General features: G+C 39.1%; 1 protein-coding gene across 2 annotated transcripts in view; it reads left to right on the top strand.

Annotated features, from left to right (window-relative positions):
* Positions 1 to 20,770, top strand: part of SRGAP1 (SLIT-ROBO Rho GTPase activating protein 1) — a 1,651,729-nt gene that overhangs the window by 1,218,686 nt on the left and 412,273 nt on the right. For both annotated transcript variants that reach the window (XM_044088250.1, XM_044088251.1), the window contains exons 13-14: positions 17,350 to 17,410; positions 17,573 to 17,650. In XM_044088250.1, the coding sequence (XP_043944185.1) occupies positions 17,350 to 17,410; positions 17,573 to 17,650 (139 nt within the window). The remainder of the gene's footprint in view (positions 1 to 17,349; positions 17,411 to 17,572; positions 17,651 to 20,770) is intronic.

Genomic DNA, 20,770 nt, shown 5'->3' with positions numbered 1-20,770 from the left:
CTCCTCCTTGGGTTCCGTTTGAGCTTTTACACACTCCTATATGTAAAGAATACTGCAATATTGAATAGAAGGACATAGAATAGTTGTGTAAACATTTCTCATATATTCATATGTATTATTCCCCCTCTCCCACAGTGGTGGGAGATGCTTGCCTTCATGTTAGAGATGCATTTTGTGTGTGGTTTTTTTTTTTTTTTTTTGCTTGTTTAAGGGATGGGGCTGCTGAGTGGTTTGAGTGAGTGAGTGAGTGAGTGAGTGAGTGAGTGAGTGAGTGAGTGAGTGAGTGTGTGTGTGTGTGTGCATGCGTATGTGTGCGTATGTATCTGTCTGAGCATGTTCAGTGCTTTTCAGTGCAGTGGGAGTTTATCAGCAGAATACAGTACTGTGCTGTTTTGCTTTTGATGAGTAGGTTGTGTAGTCTGTTATTGCTGTAATGGACAAAATACTACAATAGTAGCATTTATAATCTGTTCTAATAGCATGCTTAGTTTCCCCTTATACATCCAGAATTTCAAACTGGAACAATATTCTCTTAACTTTTTTTTCTGTTTATACCCTTAGAACATTTTGTCCTCTAAGTTTCTTGATTCCTTTCACTGACCATTGAGCCCAAGAATACCATTTGCATAAATAAACCCATTCATCCTTCAGAGGGACAGATGTAAAGCCCATTCTTTCCCTGGGCAAGACTGGGAGTGTGAGCCCTCATTCACATGATGATGGATCAGAATTTTCAAATAAGTCCTGCCATGCCAGTGCACTTGGCCTTAGCTTCCTGTGGATTAGGTGTGCAATGAGTCGACATAGCATACATTCATACCTCTTTGTCACATGATGAAAAGTCCTGCTTGCCCTTGTAGATAGCACCCCATTTGCAGTCCCCAGTCTTCACTGGGGATTCAACCTTGGGGATCATTCTTGGACTCGTGCTCCCCAGTCCTCCTCTTAAAGAGCTAAGCAGATTAAACCTCATCATTTCTGTCCTTTCCCTATTGCCAGCTCCCTCAAGGACTCGAGATGGTAATTGAACTCAGGTTACCTGGATCATAGTCAGGGCTTTATCTTTCTATGTCAGCTGGCTTCATACCTCCAGTATTAGCTTAAGACACTGAAGTATTACATTCTTTAAGGACCTCAGTCTACAGAATGTAAAAATATTTAAAAATTGTGCTTAGAAAATGAGGTGCCACTATTACAAAAGGAATTAAAACATATTAATGTGACCTATTTTGAATATATTGCTTTTTGCAGGGTCAGTGATGTACCTCTGTGGGACAAAAAAACTTAGCTGGTCTTTGATCCTGCCATCCAGTTGTCACTTGAAAAGCATAATTACTGTTATGTCTTCCCATATCCCTTTCATCATTTTACTGCTAAGTACATTTTCTGTCATTGGCTCTTCATTATTACTTGTATGTTTGGTCCTTAAGAGCTCTCCTGATGTTAATGATTCTCTCTGTTTACGAGGATGCATTCAAAATGGATTCAAACCAGTATCTTTACTAAAATGAGATGTCAGTGTCCTGTCACTTATGTCATTTTACGTAATTTGTCTAAAAAGGAAATGTGGTTTTAACTAATGGTTGTTATGAAACACATTTGGAACCTGCTCTGTTTTATCATTCTGAAAATAATCCACAAACGTACTGTTTTCTTCCTTGAGGATAAAATATTTCTGAGTTTCATTTGTTAATAAAATGATGGAGAAAGAAGGGTACTTCCTTATTATACTGGCCTTGTCGATATACTCAAGCTCAACAAAAAGCTCACCAGAGTAAAGGTGCAGTAGTAATAATAAGCAACAATCCAAACGGAACAACTAGCACCAACGTGAAACAGCAACTTGATTTAATGGCAAAATAATAAATCAAGCAGCAAAGCTTTCGGGTATCCAGTGCCCTTCTTCAGTGCTAATGACAAATAGCAAGAACATCATTCATTTTATGTATTACTAACTAGTTACAGCACTAATCATACAGCCAGTAAAAACAATCATTCAATTAATAGAATGCAGAGAAAACAATATAAAGAAATACCCATTGTGTTTAAAAATATGTTATTGAAAAAATATATATTATGTAGCAACATTTGATATAAACATTGTTTAAAAAATTCATATTATTATCTAAACATTCATTTGTTTTAATTTTGACACCGGTTTTACTGAAACCTTTTGATTAATACCTGGTGGATATTCCGCTTGCAAACATAAAATCAAGTTATATTCCTTATTTTCTAATTTTGTATTTAAGTCACCCCTTCTTATAGACTTAGTCATGGTCTCAATAACCCTAAATTTAAAACTATGAGCAGAATTTCAGATACACACTTAGCCAATGAATTAGTCAGGATACCCCTTCTAATGTGTGAGTTGTATTCTATAATTCTATCCTTTAGGCGTCTTGTTGACTTACCCACATAAAAACATGTACATTTTGTACATGTAGCTAGGTATATTATATTACTACTATTACATGTGGCAAAACACCTAAAAGTAAAAGTAGCGTTGGTCCCAGGATGTACAAAAATGTTGTTATTCTCAATGTACATGCAGCAACAGCAATTAAAGCAAGCAAAGGTACCCTGTTTAGCCCACCTGTCCTGATTTTTTTCTTGCATATCCTTATAACATAGTCTGCTTTTAAGATTTGAACAATTTCGATAAGTAAATAATGGTCTCTCATTAATGATTTTATTAAATTCAGGTAGATAATACCCCAATTGTTTATAACTATTTTTCTAATACCTTCACTACATCTGCTATATGTAGTCATATAGCGAACATTGTTGGCACGGTTATTACTAACATCATTATCATGCTCATATACTGTTTCATTAAAATATAGCCGGACAGCCAAAGATCTATTAGCCAATACAGAATCTTTAGCATTTTCTAACAATTCATTCGCATATCCTTAAGAGTCTGATCAATCTGTGTAATACATTCCAAATCATTAGTATTTAATCTACTCATACATGTCACCTGAGCCCTAACAATACCCTTATATATATGGGGGGTGCATACTTTTTCTATGCAAATATTTATTCCTCTAAACCTCCTTCTTGAAAACTGATGTTTGTATTTGTAATTCCTCATATCTAATGGTAACATCTAAAAATTCCATTACTTCAGACGAATAATGCATAGAAAAAAATTGGTTGTGTTATTTAAATACTCAGTATATGCAACCAATTTGACTTCATCAGCCTCCCAAATGAAAAACATATCATCCACAAACCTTTTAAAAAATGCTACCTTCTTAACATACTGGTCTGGGCCTGAGTATATATGGTCTTCCTCCCAGTTACTCAAAACCAGTGTTGCATAACTATTGGCCACGGGGGTCCCCATAGCAACCCCCGAAATTTGATGGTAATATTTATCGAAAATAAATACATTGCTCTCAAGGACTACATCTAATAGTTCACAAATCATTTGTCTCCCTGTTCCATATTTAAATTTATTCAATAATTGCCTAATAGCTGTGATACCATATTCATCACAGTAAAAAGCGATTTTATGTCAAGAGTTACCATAATAAATGCGCTAATATTTTTTGTTCTAAACCAAGCATTAAATTGCTGTAAAAAATCTGCTGTATCTTTAATGTAACTCCTGACATATTTTAAATATTTACTTAATTCACCCTGTAAGTATACAGATATAGGCTCAGTCACCCAGCCTCGCCCCGATACAGTGGGTCTCATTGGTGGCTTGTGGATAGATTTATGTACCTTAGGTATACCATATAAAATAGGGTGGTCCGGATGAGAGACAGTTAAATACATTTATTTATTTATTTATTTTAAGTTTGATGACGGGGGAAGTCCACTGGGCCACAAAGAGACCCTTTTCAGTGGAGGCCCGGGGAGAAAAGCTCCAAGACATTCCAAGTTAAATGTTACAAAGAAATAACAGAGTTCATACAGAACAATTAAACATTATAGAAGAATAATACATTATGTAATAAGCACTTAGAGAGTTAACATTGAAGAGCATGAGGATTACTAGACCTTTGCAGGTTAGGTAAACTCAACATTAACAGAAGAACAAAATGTGACTTAAGCTGTAAGTGAGTTAACTTTTAAAACATAGCTACAATCCATTTGTGGTATACTGTTCTAACAGAAAGGTGTTTAAACAGAGCTCAGGCTAAACATTTGAAATAAAACTCGTAACCATGTACTATGTGCCATGTGCTTTCACATGTAGACTGACCTTGATCTTTTCTTTCAGATTTTCTGTGTCAGTCACAACAATAAGGTCTTATTGATTTAGTATTTGATTGGCTATATTAATTTCTTGTACAACCTAAGGGTTTTGAGTAAAAACAATACATGGAAACTAATAAATGAGCTTTTCTGGTTCAGCAGGCTTGTACCTACAAAAATGTCATAATAGACTCATGCAGTTGTGTTATTAACTTCTAAACTCTACAGTGATGTTGGCATTTCAAATGTGTTTCCTTTGCATTATCCTACATGCTGCCAGCACTACTAACCTAATGTAATATGTACATAGATAACTTACAGGTTCTGCACTGCAGTGTATTCATCCCTTTTTACAGCCTTACAAAGTAAATGTCAGCTAGTACAAGAAACAAGTTAGACAAACCTAAATCTTATCATTAGTACTGTATTGTAAAAGCGGTCAACTATACAAACTATGCAGTTTTTATTGATTATGGAGTATTTTATAATGTAAGTTCTTTATTTTAAATTTAGAACTACTAAATGCTCAGTACAGCATTAGGTATTGCTTAAATGGGGCAAACAGGACTCTTCTGTCTTGTCCTGCTGATAATACAACTAGAAACCTATTTATAGGTTCCTTCCCCCCTGAGCTCTACCTTTTCCAAGGAACTCTGTTCCTCATAAAACCTAACCACATTCTTCCATTCAACACATGTTGTTGGGAGTATATTCTGTGTATTTACAAATGATGTGGTGATCAGATATATTTACATATTCCTACAAGAATTATCCATCGGTTTATTACTTGTCCAGTTCCTACTTCCTTTCCAGCAGAACCTCTTGCTCTTGTGCCAGGTTGTTTTAGAATCTTGATGTCCTTTTGCTTAAGTCCTAAAGTTTAAAGTTTAAAGTTTTGGAGGCACTGCACCTGATCTTTAAGTAATACCACCTGTACAGCCATGCTTGCTAGTAGGCTAAGGATTGTACATCCTTAAGCAGTGTTTAAAAGTGCGTCAGTAGTGCATGCAGTCCTGCAAACTGAAACTTTTGATGTCCACTACTAGCCAAACGTGGCACAAGGCTGAAGCACTGGTGCTTAAGTTTAGTTAAATGTTAGGCCTTCCATAAGTTTAAAAAATGCAGATGCCGGAGAGGCCTGAAATGGCAGTTATTGACATTTAGCAGCAAAGAATAGATGTAACCTTTGCTGACAAGGTGCGTACATTTTTTTTACAGCTCCCAGATTTAAGCAGTGATGGGAATGGTGTCTTCTGTGCACAAATTTGTGGATGTTATAGTTAGTTGGAATTTTATAATAGTGGCTTATCTTAATTTGTCAGAAATTTACAAAAATACATATAGTAGCAAGGGCAATCAGGAATGTTAATGTTTAAAATGAATCTTCCAAAGTAACATTTCCATTAAAAGGTTTTTGGCTACATTTGGTAATAACATGTTTTTAATTTTTCAGAAACATTGATGTGACTGAAGATGGCCTTTTGCGATTTCATGCGTCTAGAGACTCAGAACAGACACATGTACACACATACACAAATACAGATAGATAGATATAGATATTGTGTTCTATTAAACAGTTAAGTTCAGAATTCCATAAAATATATGCAGTTTTAGTGTAAATCCTAAGCTTAAAGGCAATAGTGCAGAATTTAACCAAAATCTTGTCAACACCTTTTGCACCAAATAAACATTTTTTTTAAATGAAACTGAAACAAGGTACTGACTACTTTAACAGTATATTTTGTGTCAAAGTCCAGAAGTCACCATACAGTGAAGACTAGCAATCGCTTTTGGGTACTAAATGTTCAGCAGCTCTCCTCTCGTTCCAGTGAACTCCCGTTAAAGAAGCTGTTCAATGTGCGAATGCTCTGTAAATGTCTCTTCTTTATGGCAGGTTCATCAGCCTGAATCTGAAGCTTTCCATTTTCATAAGAGGCCAACTTCTCTGAAACTGCAGTGGTAGACTTCATTTTTTGCACATCACCAATCAGTAGTCTAATTCATTGAGCTTACTGGCTAATACAACCATGTAGCTATGCTTATGAAACCATTTTCTTATACCAGTAGTCATCATTTAGGCACCTTTTGTCAAGACCTACCAACAGTGCATTACTGTGTATAATTTTATATGTGAAAATGCACAAAAAAAAAATATTATAATTGTCTGGTACAAAGTTTAGGTGTTTGTATATTTTGCCACAATTTGCATGTCATCAGACAATTTATCACGACTCTGTGTGCATTATCAACTCCTTTTGTTAGTCCACACCCTGATTAATCACAAAACATCAGCTCCGTTCATAGTAACAGTTCATCAGAATCAAAGCTGTTCACGCAGCATACTCAAGACAGTAAACAGAAAATCATCACCACCACCACCTGTTTTATATGGGTTTGGAGTGTCACATGAACTGTTGACATTTCTCTTGATTCAGAGCCACTCTCATAATTCTGACAGTCATGACTGCCTGCAAGTCTTATGTAATCCATCTCTGTCTCTTCCTGTCTTGAGTGGACATCTTCATCTTCTGTTGCCTTCTTCCTGGCCGTCACTCCTAATCTGCTCTACCAGATGGATTTCCTGCTTCCCTGCACTTGAGTGAACTGCTCATCTCCTTGACCTTCTCTGCATTTGGGGCTACTTTTGCTTCCTCCTTAATGTCCTAATTTCATCTGTTCTACATCATACTACCTGTCTCCATCGCCTCAAGTCTCCTTACCTGCTCTGACTTCACTGCCTAGTTTTCTGTGCCACACACAAGCATGGGTTGCAGCATTGTTTTGCCCACCTTACTTTCTCAGCTTCCTTCTACAATAACTGACCCTACATAAAGTAGACCGCTGGACTGACTTTGTAACTAAGATAATGTAGCCGTGACTGTGCCTAATGTGATTTTTGTTCATGTAGTGGCCCAAAAGGGTGTTGTCCTGGCAAAGCCAACTTTATGCTTGGAGGGTGTAAGAATTGGGGATCCTGGAGGCATGTGCATCCCTTAACCTCCGATAAAGTATTGTTCTGTACAGATCAGATGATGTACACACACACTGAGTGTGGGTTCTCAAGGTTTTTAAGAACCATCTAAATGGGTACAGAATGTTATACTAATGTTCTACCACTGTAGTGGCCCTCTTGTAAATTAATTTATACACTGAAATGTCACATATTTGTTTTATATTTTTCTTCAGTAGTGTTCCGTAAGGAAAACACAAGCCACCCACAGTCCCTCCCACACAGGTGCATAGCATTTCACTTTTACCATGAGTTTCAGCTGTTACTTGTCCATTGTGCAAGACACACTCAGAATCTAGCTTCAGCATCTCTGACCACTGCTTTGGTTTTGTGTTATCAGCAGATAAGTTGACACTGTTCCCTGAAGTCTGAACCATTCGTAACACTTGACACAAATATACTGACTATATGGGACTCTAATTCCAAACTATGTGACAATGCACTGCTTGTTGGACCCTTGCTCAACAGCCTATATGCCCAAACACGTAAAATGTCCACCTTCTGTTTCCTTTTAGCATTCCTCCATCCATCCATCCTCAACCCCTTTTTCCCATTTTTCACATGGGGTCAGGGTGTCACTTCAACAGTGGGTTTACACTGCTGGGTGCCTAGCCCTGCCGCTGTAGTTCATCCATACCACTCACTCGCACAGACACTTGCATCTATTCCCTGTCAATTTCACCACTTTAAATCCTACCCCATACCTTTAAATTTACAGCAAATCTGTGAGACACAGTATCTTTGAACTAGTTGAAGATCATACATACCTCTTAGGTATCGAGAATATCTAGATTTTTGACTCATATTTTTGATCTGTTCCTCAAAACATTTTTAGTTTTCTGCAAATCGTCAAGGACTGTTGTGTCTAAATAATGACAGACATTTGAGTTTCAGACTTAGTATTTTTTTCAGAAAATGCATGCAAATGCAAAACCTATTCTAGCAAATTTCTAAAATGTTTATAAGAGCAATGTTTAAAATCTTTCCCTAACTTTTGGTCCTCACAAAGAGGATGAGAGGTATGCTAAAGGCAAGATACACTTATATCCATGTAATTTCTTCATCATCCTTTGTACTGACTCTGTCATAAAACATTATCGAATTAGATTGTCTACTGTTTAAATTAATTTTATAGTTAATCGTCTAGACCGTTTTTATTCAAGAATTTCAACAACCAACGTTGCTGAATTCTGTACTTGATGTTTCCAGAGATGGAATTAAAGCTGGTTGATTTATAAATTACCTTCCTGAACCCTTCTGTGTGCAACTAATCATTGTTTTCACTTTGTTTTATCCTCTGACACTAATCCAGTCTTCAGTTAGAAATTGTAAAGGTTTGCTAGTGTTTCACCTAAGACATTTGACAGCTGTTTCAGCATCTGGTGGTGGGGTGGGGGTGTGTAGTATTAATCACTTTACACCTTTGCTTTGTTCCCCAGAACTTGCAGTGATCTTTTTCTGTGCCTGCACTTAATTTTTTTCTTTGTCATTTCCCATTTATTGCTCATACCCATTGCAACAACATGTTTGTCTTTTGTCTTGTTCATTTTGTTGGTTTATACACATGCAAGAACACAAGGACATATACACACACACACACACACACACACACAGGCATACACACACACACACACACACACACACACACACACGCATATTATTTTCAAAAATGTATCCTCAAACTGATGTTTTGACAGACCGAAACAAATGTTGATACGTTTTGCTATATAAAGCTCTCTCTCTCTCTTTATATATATATATATATATATATATATATATATATATATATATATGTATGTGTGTGTGTGTGTGTGTGTGTGTGTATATATATATATATATATATATATATATATATATATATATATATACACACACACACACATACATACATACACACATACAGAGAGAGATATTTTTTTATTTAATACAAACTGCGCATGTTCTGACATTTAAATGGAATCCTTGACTTTTTCTTTCTTCCTTTGCAGCAGATTTTGTTCAGTTTATAGGTTAAAACATTAGCCCATCACATATGTTTCTTTACAGCTGAGTGATAATTTTTGATATTTTCACTTTCTCTATTTTGGCGGAGAGACCCCTTTCTCATCCTTTCATCCTTAAAGTGGACAGAAATGTAATGCTGGTGTTCATACTGATCACGGAGGTACTCTAAAATAGGTGTGCTGTCCTGCAGATCCTAAGTCCAAAATTTTGACTCCCTTCAACTCTACCAATTACTAGTTTAAGGATGTTGGGATCCTTGAACTTTTACTTTAATTATATACAAGTATTAGTGGTAATCATAACACTGTGAATGTTGGTCTTTAGGTCACAAATATTAATTGAACTAACTTTAGAGACCCATCTTAATAGATCTTGCAATTAGATCTTCTGTTTTCAACAGTCGTAAACTGGCATTTTTTTCCTTGAAGATCCCATGCTGAGGGCACGCTTACTGGATACCACCTTAAGCCATGACATTATATGCTGACAACATAAGTTCACCTATCCTGTTATTCCACTAATTCACCATCTGATTTTTTATGACATTTTGTACAGTTGTGATCTCAGTTTTAGTGAGTGTCATTAAAAAGTTCCTGTATTCATTCCATATGTACAAGTCCTTTGTGTCTCTTGCTGTGGTCATCAAGCTTAGTTAAAACCCACACCAGCCTTACATGTACTGTCCAGTAGAATAGTGTGATATCAAGCACTGATGGATGTATCAACATTTCAACTTTGCCATCAAAAGATACCACAAGGAGAAGTTCCTAGTATGCCTTGCAACCTGGAGGATGGTAGTAGTTAAAAGCTCCTTGCACAGGTGTTTTTGGAAAGGTTGAATTTTCGGCCAGAAACTGCAGCTGAAGCAACATTACAAGAATGGAAGTTTCAAGGATAGGCCAAGCCTTCCATCTTGGAAGAAGATGACGAGTGTCTCAGTGCATAATCCTGTCTCTCGACATTTATAGTATAGTCTGCAGTGTTAGCACTGCCTAGCCCCTGATTAGTCATTTGAAGCTCACGTGTAACCACCGTAATACTGATAAACTCTAACCTGTCTCTGGAATACTGATCCTGGTACTCTAGTCTGAGATCTTCCCTGCCTTGGTCTTCCCCCTGGCCTACCAGAATCTGCCATCCTTGGTGTGGGGGGAGGGCTGTCTACCATGAAGTTCTGCACTACATGTCACAACTCAAGGCCTAGACATCATATTGTGAACATGAGTTCACAGTACCCCCAGAAAATACGGCATAATGCCAGCACTAGCCAGGTGCTCCGAGACTAACCATAGAATGCACAGTTGTCATTTCCAAGCAACCAGCACATGATTTTCATAGACTTGACCCTCACCTGAATTGTTTCACAGCTTCATGGGCAGGTCTGGTGAGGGCACACGATTCTCCCTCTCCCTCAGTTTCTTATAAGGATTCTGAAAAAAATGACAGTAAGTCTCAACCCATCCAGCTCCCTCCTGGATAACTTCTTCTATGGAGACACCTAGTGAACCATAATATCTAATATTAGTCCTGCTTTAACCCTTCCATTAATCCAGAAATGTGTAGGTTTCTGGGAGAAAAGGCGGAACACCTCTAAGTCATTCCATCTGTGAAGCCATTTGTTTTAAGGATGCTATTTCAGCAGTCTAAAAGCATTTCAGCTCTACATCTGTGGCTTTAAAATAGGCAGACTCCCTACTTCTTCATAAGCTCCTAGCTAAGTGAGTAGACTGTCTCACCAGGCCTCCTGGATTGGCTTCTGCATGCCACCTTCTGTGCAGCATAAGCCCACAGACTTCAGCAGTTTGCAGCTTTGTCACGAGATAGAGAATGCACATCTTTGGGCAGGTGTGGCAAAACAGTGTACTTCTCTGCCATATTGTGATTCAGGGCCCCACTATTTCATCTCACCTGTGTAAATTCCACTTCTTAGTGGATTAGTTCCTGAAAAGGCTTGCAAAGTTCCCTAAGACTGGGCTCAAGGACTGTCTGACTAAGACTGACTGTACAAATCCCAACATGGGTTTTCATGTAGCACTTTGTGATGAACAAATAAAGTTGTTTAAACAGTACATTCTTAATTTGTAACATAAACTTGTAATGAAAAAAGATCACAGTAACACTTTCTATTATCATATATATATATATATATATATATATATGTGTATATATATATATATATATATATATATATATATATATATATATGTATTATACAGGTCTATATCAGCATATTGAATGCTGAAAGTGCCGAATGCAATTTAATTGAACTGAAATGTTCGAAATCTCGAAAGAGCGAACTGACGGAACATCGATTTCGTTCCCAAGGAAAGAAATCGGTGTTCCATGCAAAAAAAAAAAAATTTTTTAATATTTGAAATACTAACAGAAGTGGGGGGCTGTGCCCCCCACACCCCCCTACTTAAATATTCCAACTCTTGAGACCGCACCACAGTGAAGGAAATAGCAAACTCCGATGACGGCCCACCGATTTCTTCCCCTGGGAAAGAAATCGATGTTCCGTCAGTTCGTTCTTCTGGGATTTCAAACATTTCAGTTCAGTGAAATTAAATTTGGCATTTTCAGCATTCGAAATGCTGATAGGAACCTGTATTATACACACAGTTTGACAGTTCTGGTCTTTTATTCTTGTGCATTGTAACATACTCGTACCGCTGGCTGATAAAAGTAAAACTCACCTGTATACATTACCAAAGGAACTAAGACAGCAAGATGCAGGCAGTGAAAATTTGTCCATGACCATTAATCTTCATACTATTCTTGTTTTATTTATTTTTTAATTTTAAACCTCTTTGCGAACACCACACACTGCACACTAACATTTGTGCAAATTCAACCATAAAAGAGAAATAATAAACTATTTTCCTTTGTGTACATTATACAAATATAATTTCTGTCCTAACAGTCTTCCAGGTTACATCACTTTAAATGCAGAAGTCCCACCTCCTAAAATAGTACCCCTTCCAAATACCACTCTGTGTGCATCATTTCTGTAGATTCCACCCATCTCCATACAGTTTGCTCCCCCCCTTTAAAGATCCCAACCCCAGTTCCCCACAACATTGAGCAACTCTGTCTCCGTTGACTTTGTTCCTGATCTCCAGCAACCAGCAATTACCTATCCCACTGTAATTCTGATTGTGCTTATGCCTTGGCCGTGGCCAGAGGCACGTGTCTGTATAAGATGGCATATCAGAGACTGTCCTCTCTCAAGTAGAGCCTAAGAAAGGGCAATCATGATGCCCAGTTTAAGGGGAAAAGCTCTTTAGCTAGGCCTACCAAAACCCGATGACTTTGTAAAGAGAAAATGGGCCTTCCTCTGTGCTGGAGGAACTACATGAGCCCTCTGTGCTTAGCGCCTCTTCAGGAACAGGTGAGGAAACTTTCAAGCCGCACAGCCTGCTTTTTCTGACAGCGAAGTCTTTCAAGAGCATAATTCTGCAGGCTCCTTTGCAGCTGTCCTATGTTCTGAGGCTTACCTAGTGGTGTAGCTCTCCAATTTCACCAGTGTTAAGAGGAACCATTACAGGAGACTGATGTTTTCTAGACCTGGTCTCTCTGCGACATGTCCTAGAGGTCATAGGTGCTCTCCCAGTAAGAACCCTGCCAAAGAACAACTTGGCCTAATTGGAACTCTTGACACAGACTGGTACTGTACTGTTAAGAGAGGCCATGTAGACTGTATCTCATTTGGAGAAGGATGTGGGCTATTACACCCATGTTGTCTTAGTTCTAAAGGGGATGGATGGCTTCTGTTTCATTAAAGACCTAGGTGACTTGAGACATGATCCACTGTGTTCTGGATGGTAATTCTTCAAAGTCTTGGTCTTCTGCTGTCATAGGTTGCCTAGTTGGTGCCATTGCACGTACTGAATGCTTTTTGGCACCCCAGTGTTTGCAGGCCCACAAGAGGTTTTACTGGGTACCCCAGTGTTTGCAGGCCCACAAGAGGTTTTCCTGGGCACCCCAGTGTTTGCAGGTCCAAAAGAGGTTTTCCTGTTTGCTCTAATTTAGGCATTACTGTATGAACAGACTTTTCCTATTTGGCTTTCTAAAACACTAAGAGCATTTACAAGGATGATGTCCATTGCGGGTGAGGCCTTAGAGGAGAAGGATCTATTTCTGTTCACTTGTGTGACTTGGATGTGTTTTCCTATATGGATGTCTGATGCCTGTTAGCTCTTCCAGGGACTTCTTGGTACAGTCCTGCAGTTGACAGGCCCATAGTTGCTGACATTGGAGGGAGGGTGACAGTAAACGGAGAGGAGCCTTCTTGACCTCATCTCAAAGGATTTGTTTCATATGTGGAGAATCGGGCATTGTTTAGTATTGCTCACTGCTGCTTTTGGAGAGAACCAGGGATGTCTTGACTTCTGTGTCCTGAACACAGAGCATGGTGCAAGCTTAGAACTAACTTCATCATTTGGGATTGATGTTGGTCACAACTTCATGTTATCATTTGCACACCTGAGGGTGCTTGTGCTGCAGTGGTACCCTCGGTGTCAGTGGCTGCAGTCACTACATACTTGTGGATCTTGTCTTGCTAATAAACTCCTATTGATTGTGTCCTTGTGTGGTAGACAGCCCTCTGTAACCTTGTGGTGGGCAACTCATTGCTGCTACTCAACCCATTGTAGGTCCTAACGATGGATGCTTCGATAGCAGGGTGGGGAGCTCGCAGTCTGCTTACTTTTATGATTATGGTCTACCTCAGGAAGGAAAAGGGAGTCCCCATATCAGCCAATTTGGAGCTACAGACAGTCTTTAGGTGTGACAGCTTTGTGGACAAAGTTGCTTCTTGTGCCACTTCTCATTCAGTTAGACAACCAGTCCTTTATGTATTGAATAAACAAGCAAGATGATGTAAGGTCATACCTCTAGGAAAGGAAAAATATGTTTTTCTGGAGTGGGTGATAGGGAGGGAGTAAGCTGACTCACTGAGCTGGCTGTCTTGCTTTGCTGCTCATCAGTGTTCATCTGGGTATTGTGTTTAATAAGCTGTATGTGGTACAGCCTGTCTAGAAGTGGGGCAGTCCAGTTAGCAGCCCATTTGCCTCTACGAAGAATACAGCCCTCTCTTGATTTGTTTGGTGTAGTAGAGCAAGAGAAAAGTGGTTCTGCAGGCATTCTCTGTTCACTGTCTCTGGCCATGAGATGTTCCTATAACCTTTATTTTCAATCCCATGCCTCATCACAAAGTTCAAAGAAGAAAGGCCTAAACTAATTCTCATCATCCCCTGGAGGCTTAGAAGGGTGTAGCTTCAAACTCTTAGATCCCTGGTGATGAAAGAAACTCTTCTGGTCCAAACCTAGGCGGTTCCCTATAATTGGAGATGGCATTTGCCCCTCAAGGTATTGCACCTTGTGTAGACTGTTTGATCCCACTGGACCATCTGGCAGGTGTCTCAGATGTGACTGAAATTGCCATGAAGCCTTTCTCTCAGCATACGTTTGCCTCCAAATGGAAATTGTTTTGCATTTGGGTAGTGTGACACTGTGTGCTGCCATTGCAGGTGATTCTGAGCTATCCCAGGCAGCTGTACATTTTGGCCTTGGTTGTCCTGTGCTCAAGGCTTGACTAATTCGCAGGTTACCTGAGTTCAAACAGCATTTTGAGCTGGCATGAGAAGATGAGAATGAACAGCCTCTGCATGCTCACCCATCTTGGTGGGAGGGATGTGACCACATGGGTAACACCTAGTGGGGGCACTAAGTGTCTACTCCATGGACCCCTGGGTTTACTTAGCCTGCACTGTAGTGTGCATCCAACATTGTGAGCTGTTCTGTATCCTACCACCTGACTCTTGCCACAAGCTGCTGACCTCATAGGGAATTCCAGGGTAGGAACAAATGAACAAAAATGTTTTATCCTGTGGTTATGGTGCTGTCTCAGCTACTGTTGTCCATCATGATCATGTTGAGGGCAGGACTGTCACCCAGTGCAGTTTCGTAGCAGAGAGATGCTTACTTCGGGGGGACCTGACCTTCAGTTGTCAAGATTGCCATCCAGGATTTAATCTGGCTGGCTTAGCAGTACTATAGTTAATTTTTTGGATATTTTTTTTTCTAGTGGTCTTCTCACCTCTGCTGATATTACATCAGAGTTGCAGGTCACCTTAAGTAAGGAACATTATTTAGTCTTTTGAAAGGATATGGTGTCCATTAGGATTAACTTGTATTTCCTTCTGGAAGTGGTTTCTGAGTTGTCTGTGAGTTGCTCTCTGTCTTCCCATTTTCTTTGCTGGGTTGAAAATGAAGGCAGATATACGCTGTCAAACCCTGGATGCGAATTGCCAGCTTAGGTTTTACCAGAAACAGATGCATGAGTTCAGGAGGACTGAACAGATGGCTTGCATTTGCCAATTAACCAGCACCCAGATGGGCTTTCCAACTGCATCATCATTTCCCCCCAGGAGGTTTTCTCTCCTTGTCTGCTGACCACCTCCCAACTCCGACACACAAACGCTCGCACTGCCTTTGTGCCCAGTCATTTCCGTACCAGTCAGGACGTCTCTAGAGAAGAATCAGGAGCTGGCAGGAAGGAGCCAATCCATGCAACTGTGGAGATGTTTTGTGTCCTTGCTTGTATCTGATGAGGTGAGCAGTGGGAGTTTTTCAGTGTTTTTGGCCCTAATCCCTATGCCTGGAAGTTGAAATGAATGCTCACACTCACCACGGGGGCCTACTTTGCCTCATGTGTGTGAGAGCTCCTACCCACATGCTAAAAGAGTACTATTGTCACTTGCACAGTAAGTCAGCTTCATGCCACTAGTTAACCAATATAACTTTGTTGCATACAAACCTTACTTGTATGTCATGAAGCAAACAACAAATCTTCTGTTCCACTGCCCAGGATAGGTGAGCTGATATAACCCACCCCCAACACTACCATCACCCCTCAGCTGGCTGTTCCATTGCCCAGTCTACTGTTCAAGCTGGGGTTGTCTGATTTTAAAGTCAGAGCTTTATCCTTCTGCATTACAGAGTCCATTACTAACTGCATCATCTCCACCATCGGGTGACAAATTACCAACTAAAAGGGACTGCAGACACGGGCAACACTACTTGTGACATTTGTACTTACTATGCCGCTATTGCAGATATGTGTGCTGTGGCCACTAGGACTTTTTATCTCAGCCGTGATTTCAGAGTTCGGGTACATTTGGTTCTTTACTTCAGGATTCGTACTACTTAACCTTTTTTCTTAGCTGCCCTTTGGCTTTTTCCACCCTGGTGAATTATCATTTGGGATTTAACTTGTTCATAAGATCATTCATTTTTTACTGTATCAGCTGCTGCACATGGGGACTCTGCTTGATGGGTCACAAATACCATCCAGCCATCCTTCAGTGCATGTGCAGTTCTCTGTCCAGTAGCGTCTGTGGGAGCTGACCTTTTGTCAGGCAGGGTGTACTTGTACATCAAGTTTTAACTGGAGGTGGTCCTTCTTATTTCTTGACGTGCAGGAGACATTCTTGTTGATGGTTGGGGTAAACCGGTGACCACTCTTGTGATAAGTGCTTATGTACTCAGCTTATGACATTCCAGTGAGCCTTGACATCAAATATCAGCTCACTGGGCAACTGGAATTTATGAGGAAAAAACAAAAAGAATTACAGAATGCCATTGATGAAGTAGGTGCATTGCTAGACCAATTAAGGAGGGTTCCTCTCATAGATCAGCTGATACAGTAGAGACTATCTTTTTTTTATCAGTCGATTGGAATTGCACAGTGTCCATTCCTTAGCATACATGTACTCATTCTGAGTCCAAGTCAGTTGATGTTGCGTAAAATCCATATCTCAGAATCTTGTACTGAGTCAAAGTTATCAAATATTGCTTGCTTGTCTGCACAGTCTTTAGTAACATAATGCTAAAATAGTGCTGCCACTGTTGCAACATGAAGAAAATGCTGCTGACTTAAGGTGGTGCATTGGTCGTTGACCTGGTCTGTTCTTTGTATAAGTGGAGCAGATGAACTTTGCAGTTTTTGCTTGTCAAGAGCGTTGAAATTTTGCATAAAGAAATGTTATGATCTTCACCTGTTTTTGTAGGTTTCAGTATTGTTTAAATTTTAGTAACTTTTTTCCTTTGTCTTTTCTCAGGAATCAGGAAAAATCATCCCCCTTGTGGTTGAGAGCTGTATCAGGTTTATTAACCTTTATGGTAAGCCCTTTTTTAATAGCACCTAGCTTGCTGTTTTTTTTTTTTTTTTTTTTTTCTAATTTACTGAAATAAATGAGAATTTGTTATACAGAGTTGATTTTCTTGATAGATCAGCCCAGAAAGATTTGTTCTTACTTTTCATCCTTTTGTCACCTTTTTTAGGGCTTCAGCACCAGGGGATTTTTAGAGTATCTGGTTCTCAGGTGGAAGTTAATGACATCAAAAATGCATTTGAGAGAGGTAATTGACTTCAAATTCTGTATATTTTGCAGCACTTAAACCCTTTTGAAGATATACATATGCAAAACAGATTTATTTACGTTTTCCAGTCCTTAATGCCCTGAGCAGAATATAATGAACATAGAACATTTGTCATTTATTTCCAAGTATGACAATAAAATATTTATATGTGGAGTTTACAAGATGAGTTCACTACTTATTTTGTATATGTGCATGTATATACATGTGATTATATATTTGTGTGTGTACCAGTGTGTGTGAAATAGAGACCAGAAAAACTTAACCACTTCATATTGTGTGATCTTGCTCAAGAATGCAATCTTCATCCCAAGTAGTAAGACCTTAGTGGTCTTGGTTACTGAGTTGTTAAACCAGCCTAGGCATGTTTCAGAGCACTTTTGCAAGGAAGAGTGGGCAAATATTGCCAAGTCAAAATGTGCCATGCTGATAGACTCCTACCCAAAAAGACTGAATGCTGTAATAAAATCAAAAGGTGCTTCAACAAAGTATTAGTTTAAGGGTGTGCACACTTAATCAACCAGCTTAACGTATTAAAAGTAACTCCATCCCTTGGCTAACAAAGAATACCTTATCCAGCATGTAGGGTTGCCACCTTTTCAAATGCCCAAAGTGGGACATTTTTGGTACAAACGTCAGATTTTGCAGGTGAAACATACCCACGGCCAATGCAAAGGACAGAACTTCACTTTTTTGCCTAAATAAAAGCTTATTCTTGTAGCATTTTGGTTGCTTATTCTGTTTCTTATAACATTTAGGTGTACTAGATACAGAATAACTGTCTTATGCAACTATTGCATAAAATATAGGAACTATTTTTCTCCTAAAATCTCAGGACATTTGCTATTTTTTCAATTTTTTTGCAGGACACAACTGCCCAAAGAGGGACAGTCCTTCGCAAAGTGGGACAGGTGGTAACCCTACCAGCATGCAACTCCATGATAAAGCTTGGAAACACTACCACAAAGCTAAAACTAGCACTTCCCTTAATGATTACAAAACACTCCGCAACAAAGTAAAAAAAAACTCATTTACTCTGATCGCAAAGCCTACCTTTCCACCTCCAAACTCATCACAACAATAACCCCAAAAAATTCTGGGATGGAATCTCCTCTCCTCTGTTCTCAATCCAGGTAAAAAAGAAAACCCCTGCCCTGAACCAGATGCCTCCAACTCAGTTAGTTTCTCAATTCAACTCATTTTTTATTGACTGCATATCCAAACTAATATCATCCTTCACTAATAACCTTGTTTCCCCACATCAACCCTCAAATAACCCCTCCTCCTCCAATGCATCTACCACTCAATCTCCTGTCTTCTCTATGAACCCTACCCCCATCTCTATCATAAAAAAACTTCTTCTAAAGTTAAAACCTTGCTCTAATGCCCCCGACAAAATACTCTCGTACTTCCTAAAGCTAGCCACAGAAGCCATTACCTTCCCTATCTGCATCCTAATAAATCGATCATTTTCAGAAAGCCATGTTCCTCAGCTCTGGAGAAAGGCTTATATTATTCCACTCCATAAAGGAGGTAACAATAATGCATTTTCCAACTTCCGTCCCATCACTATCTTGTCACCTATCTTAAAACTTCTCAAAAAATGCATACACGTTCAATTACTACCCTATCTTATAAATTATTCCTACCCAGCATGGATTCCGACCCAGGCCATAGTACCACTGCCGCCCTTTTCTCTTTACTAGAAACCATCAACAAAGCCCGCGACTCTGGTCATACTGCATCTACCCTCCTTTTAGACTTCTCTAAAGCCTTCAACACCATCTCTCATAACCTCCTTCTTACTAAGCTATCTAAACTAAATCTATCTTGCTCCTCCATTAACTGGTTCACCAGTTACCTATCAAATAGGCAACAAGCAGTTAAATGAAAAAAAATCTATTTCATCATTCCAAAACACCCTCACTGGCGTGCCCCAAGGCTCAGGTCTAGGCCCCCATCTATTCAACATTTTCATTAATGACTTTCACCGTGCCATCCTTAACACTAACCTCATCCAGTGTGCGGATGACTCGACAATAATCTGTTTGGCAACCTCCATTTCTTCCTTAACAAAATTAACCCAAGATGCTTTTTCCTCTACTGAACAATGGATGCTAGACAACCATCTAGCATTAAATGCAACCAAAACTAAACTAATGGTACTTTACCCCTCAAAAAATAGCATCCTTAATAAAAACTCTTTATCACCAGCCAAAATAACACTCCTCATGAAACAGTCTCCACTGTTAAACTCTTAGGAATTCTCATTGATGACCAACTAAAGTTGGACAGCCATCCTAATGCAAATATCAAAAAACACACAAGAAACTTGGCATGCTTTATCGCCGTAATTGTTTCATTTCTCCCTCCACCAGATTCGCACTTGCTAACACTTCCCTTCTCTCCTGTATGGTGCCTCCATCCTTACCAATCTGCAATCCTCCCTCAAATCAAAACTCTCATCCTGTTACTATAATATTTCAAAATTTGCTACTGGCCACAGATCTAATACCCATCAGTGCATCTCCCTACGCCAAGTGAACTGGCTTGAACTGCCCAATTATCTTACCTATGTTCTACTCATCCAAGCACACAAACTTATCTTCAGCCCCTCCCTCTGCCCCTACCTTCCAAATGCACCTTCCTAACAGATGCCTACGTTCTAACTTCCAAAATGTAATCAAACTACAGAAACCTGCCCGCACTCCAGGCAAACATCTTCTTTCCTTCTGTCTAGCATGCCATTGGAATTCTCTCCCACCCCTTCTCCATACCACTAACAGTATCTCTGTCTTTAAAACTTTACTTCACTCACACCTAATCTCACAATGGGACTGCTCTTGCTCCCATCCAGCATAATATCCTTTACTACCATCCCTCTATCTTTTTACAGCCTCCTTAGCCTAGAATTTTCTGATGGAACTAGTAATCTTTATACTATTAACTTGATTACAGTGAGAATTTTTCAGGTACTTTCTCCATCTAACACTAGCTAATTGCTATAATTAATGCTATGTTTTTTGTCTAATGCCTTATCAAGTATTTTGTAAACTCTGTAACTGCTGTTATGTTTGTAATTTTTGTAATTGATTACTTTAT

The sequence above is a fragment of the Protopterus annectens genome, chromosome 11.part0 (genome assembly GCF_019279795.1).
Source record: "Protopterus annectens isolate FY-2018-M chromosome 11.part0, PAN1.0, whole genome shotgun sequence".
Taxonomy (NCBI): domain Eukaryota; kingdom Metazoa; phylum Chordata; order Ceratodontiformes; family Protopteridae; genus Protopterus; species Protopterus annectens.
This window is presented reverse-complemented; position numbering and strand designations above follow the sequence as displayed.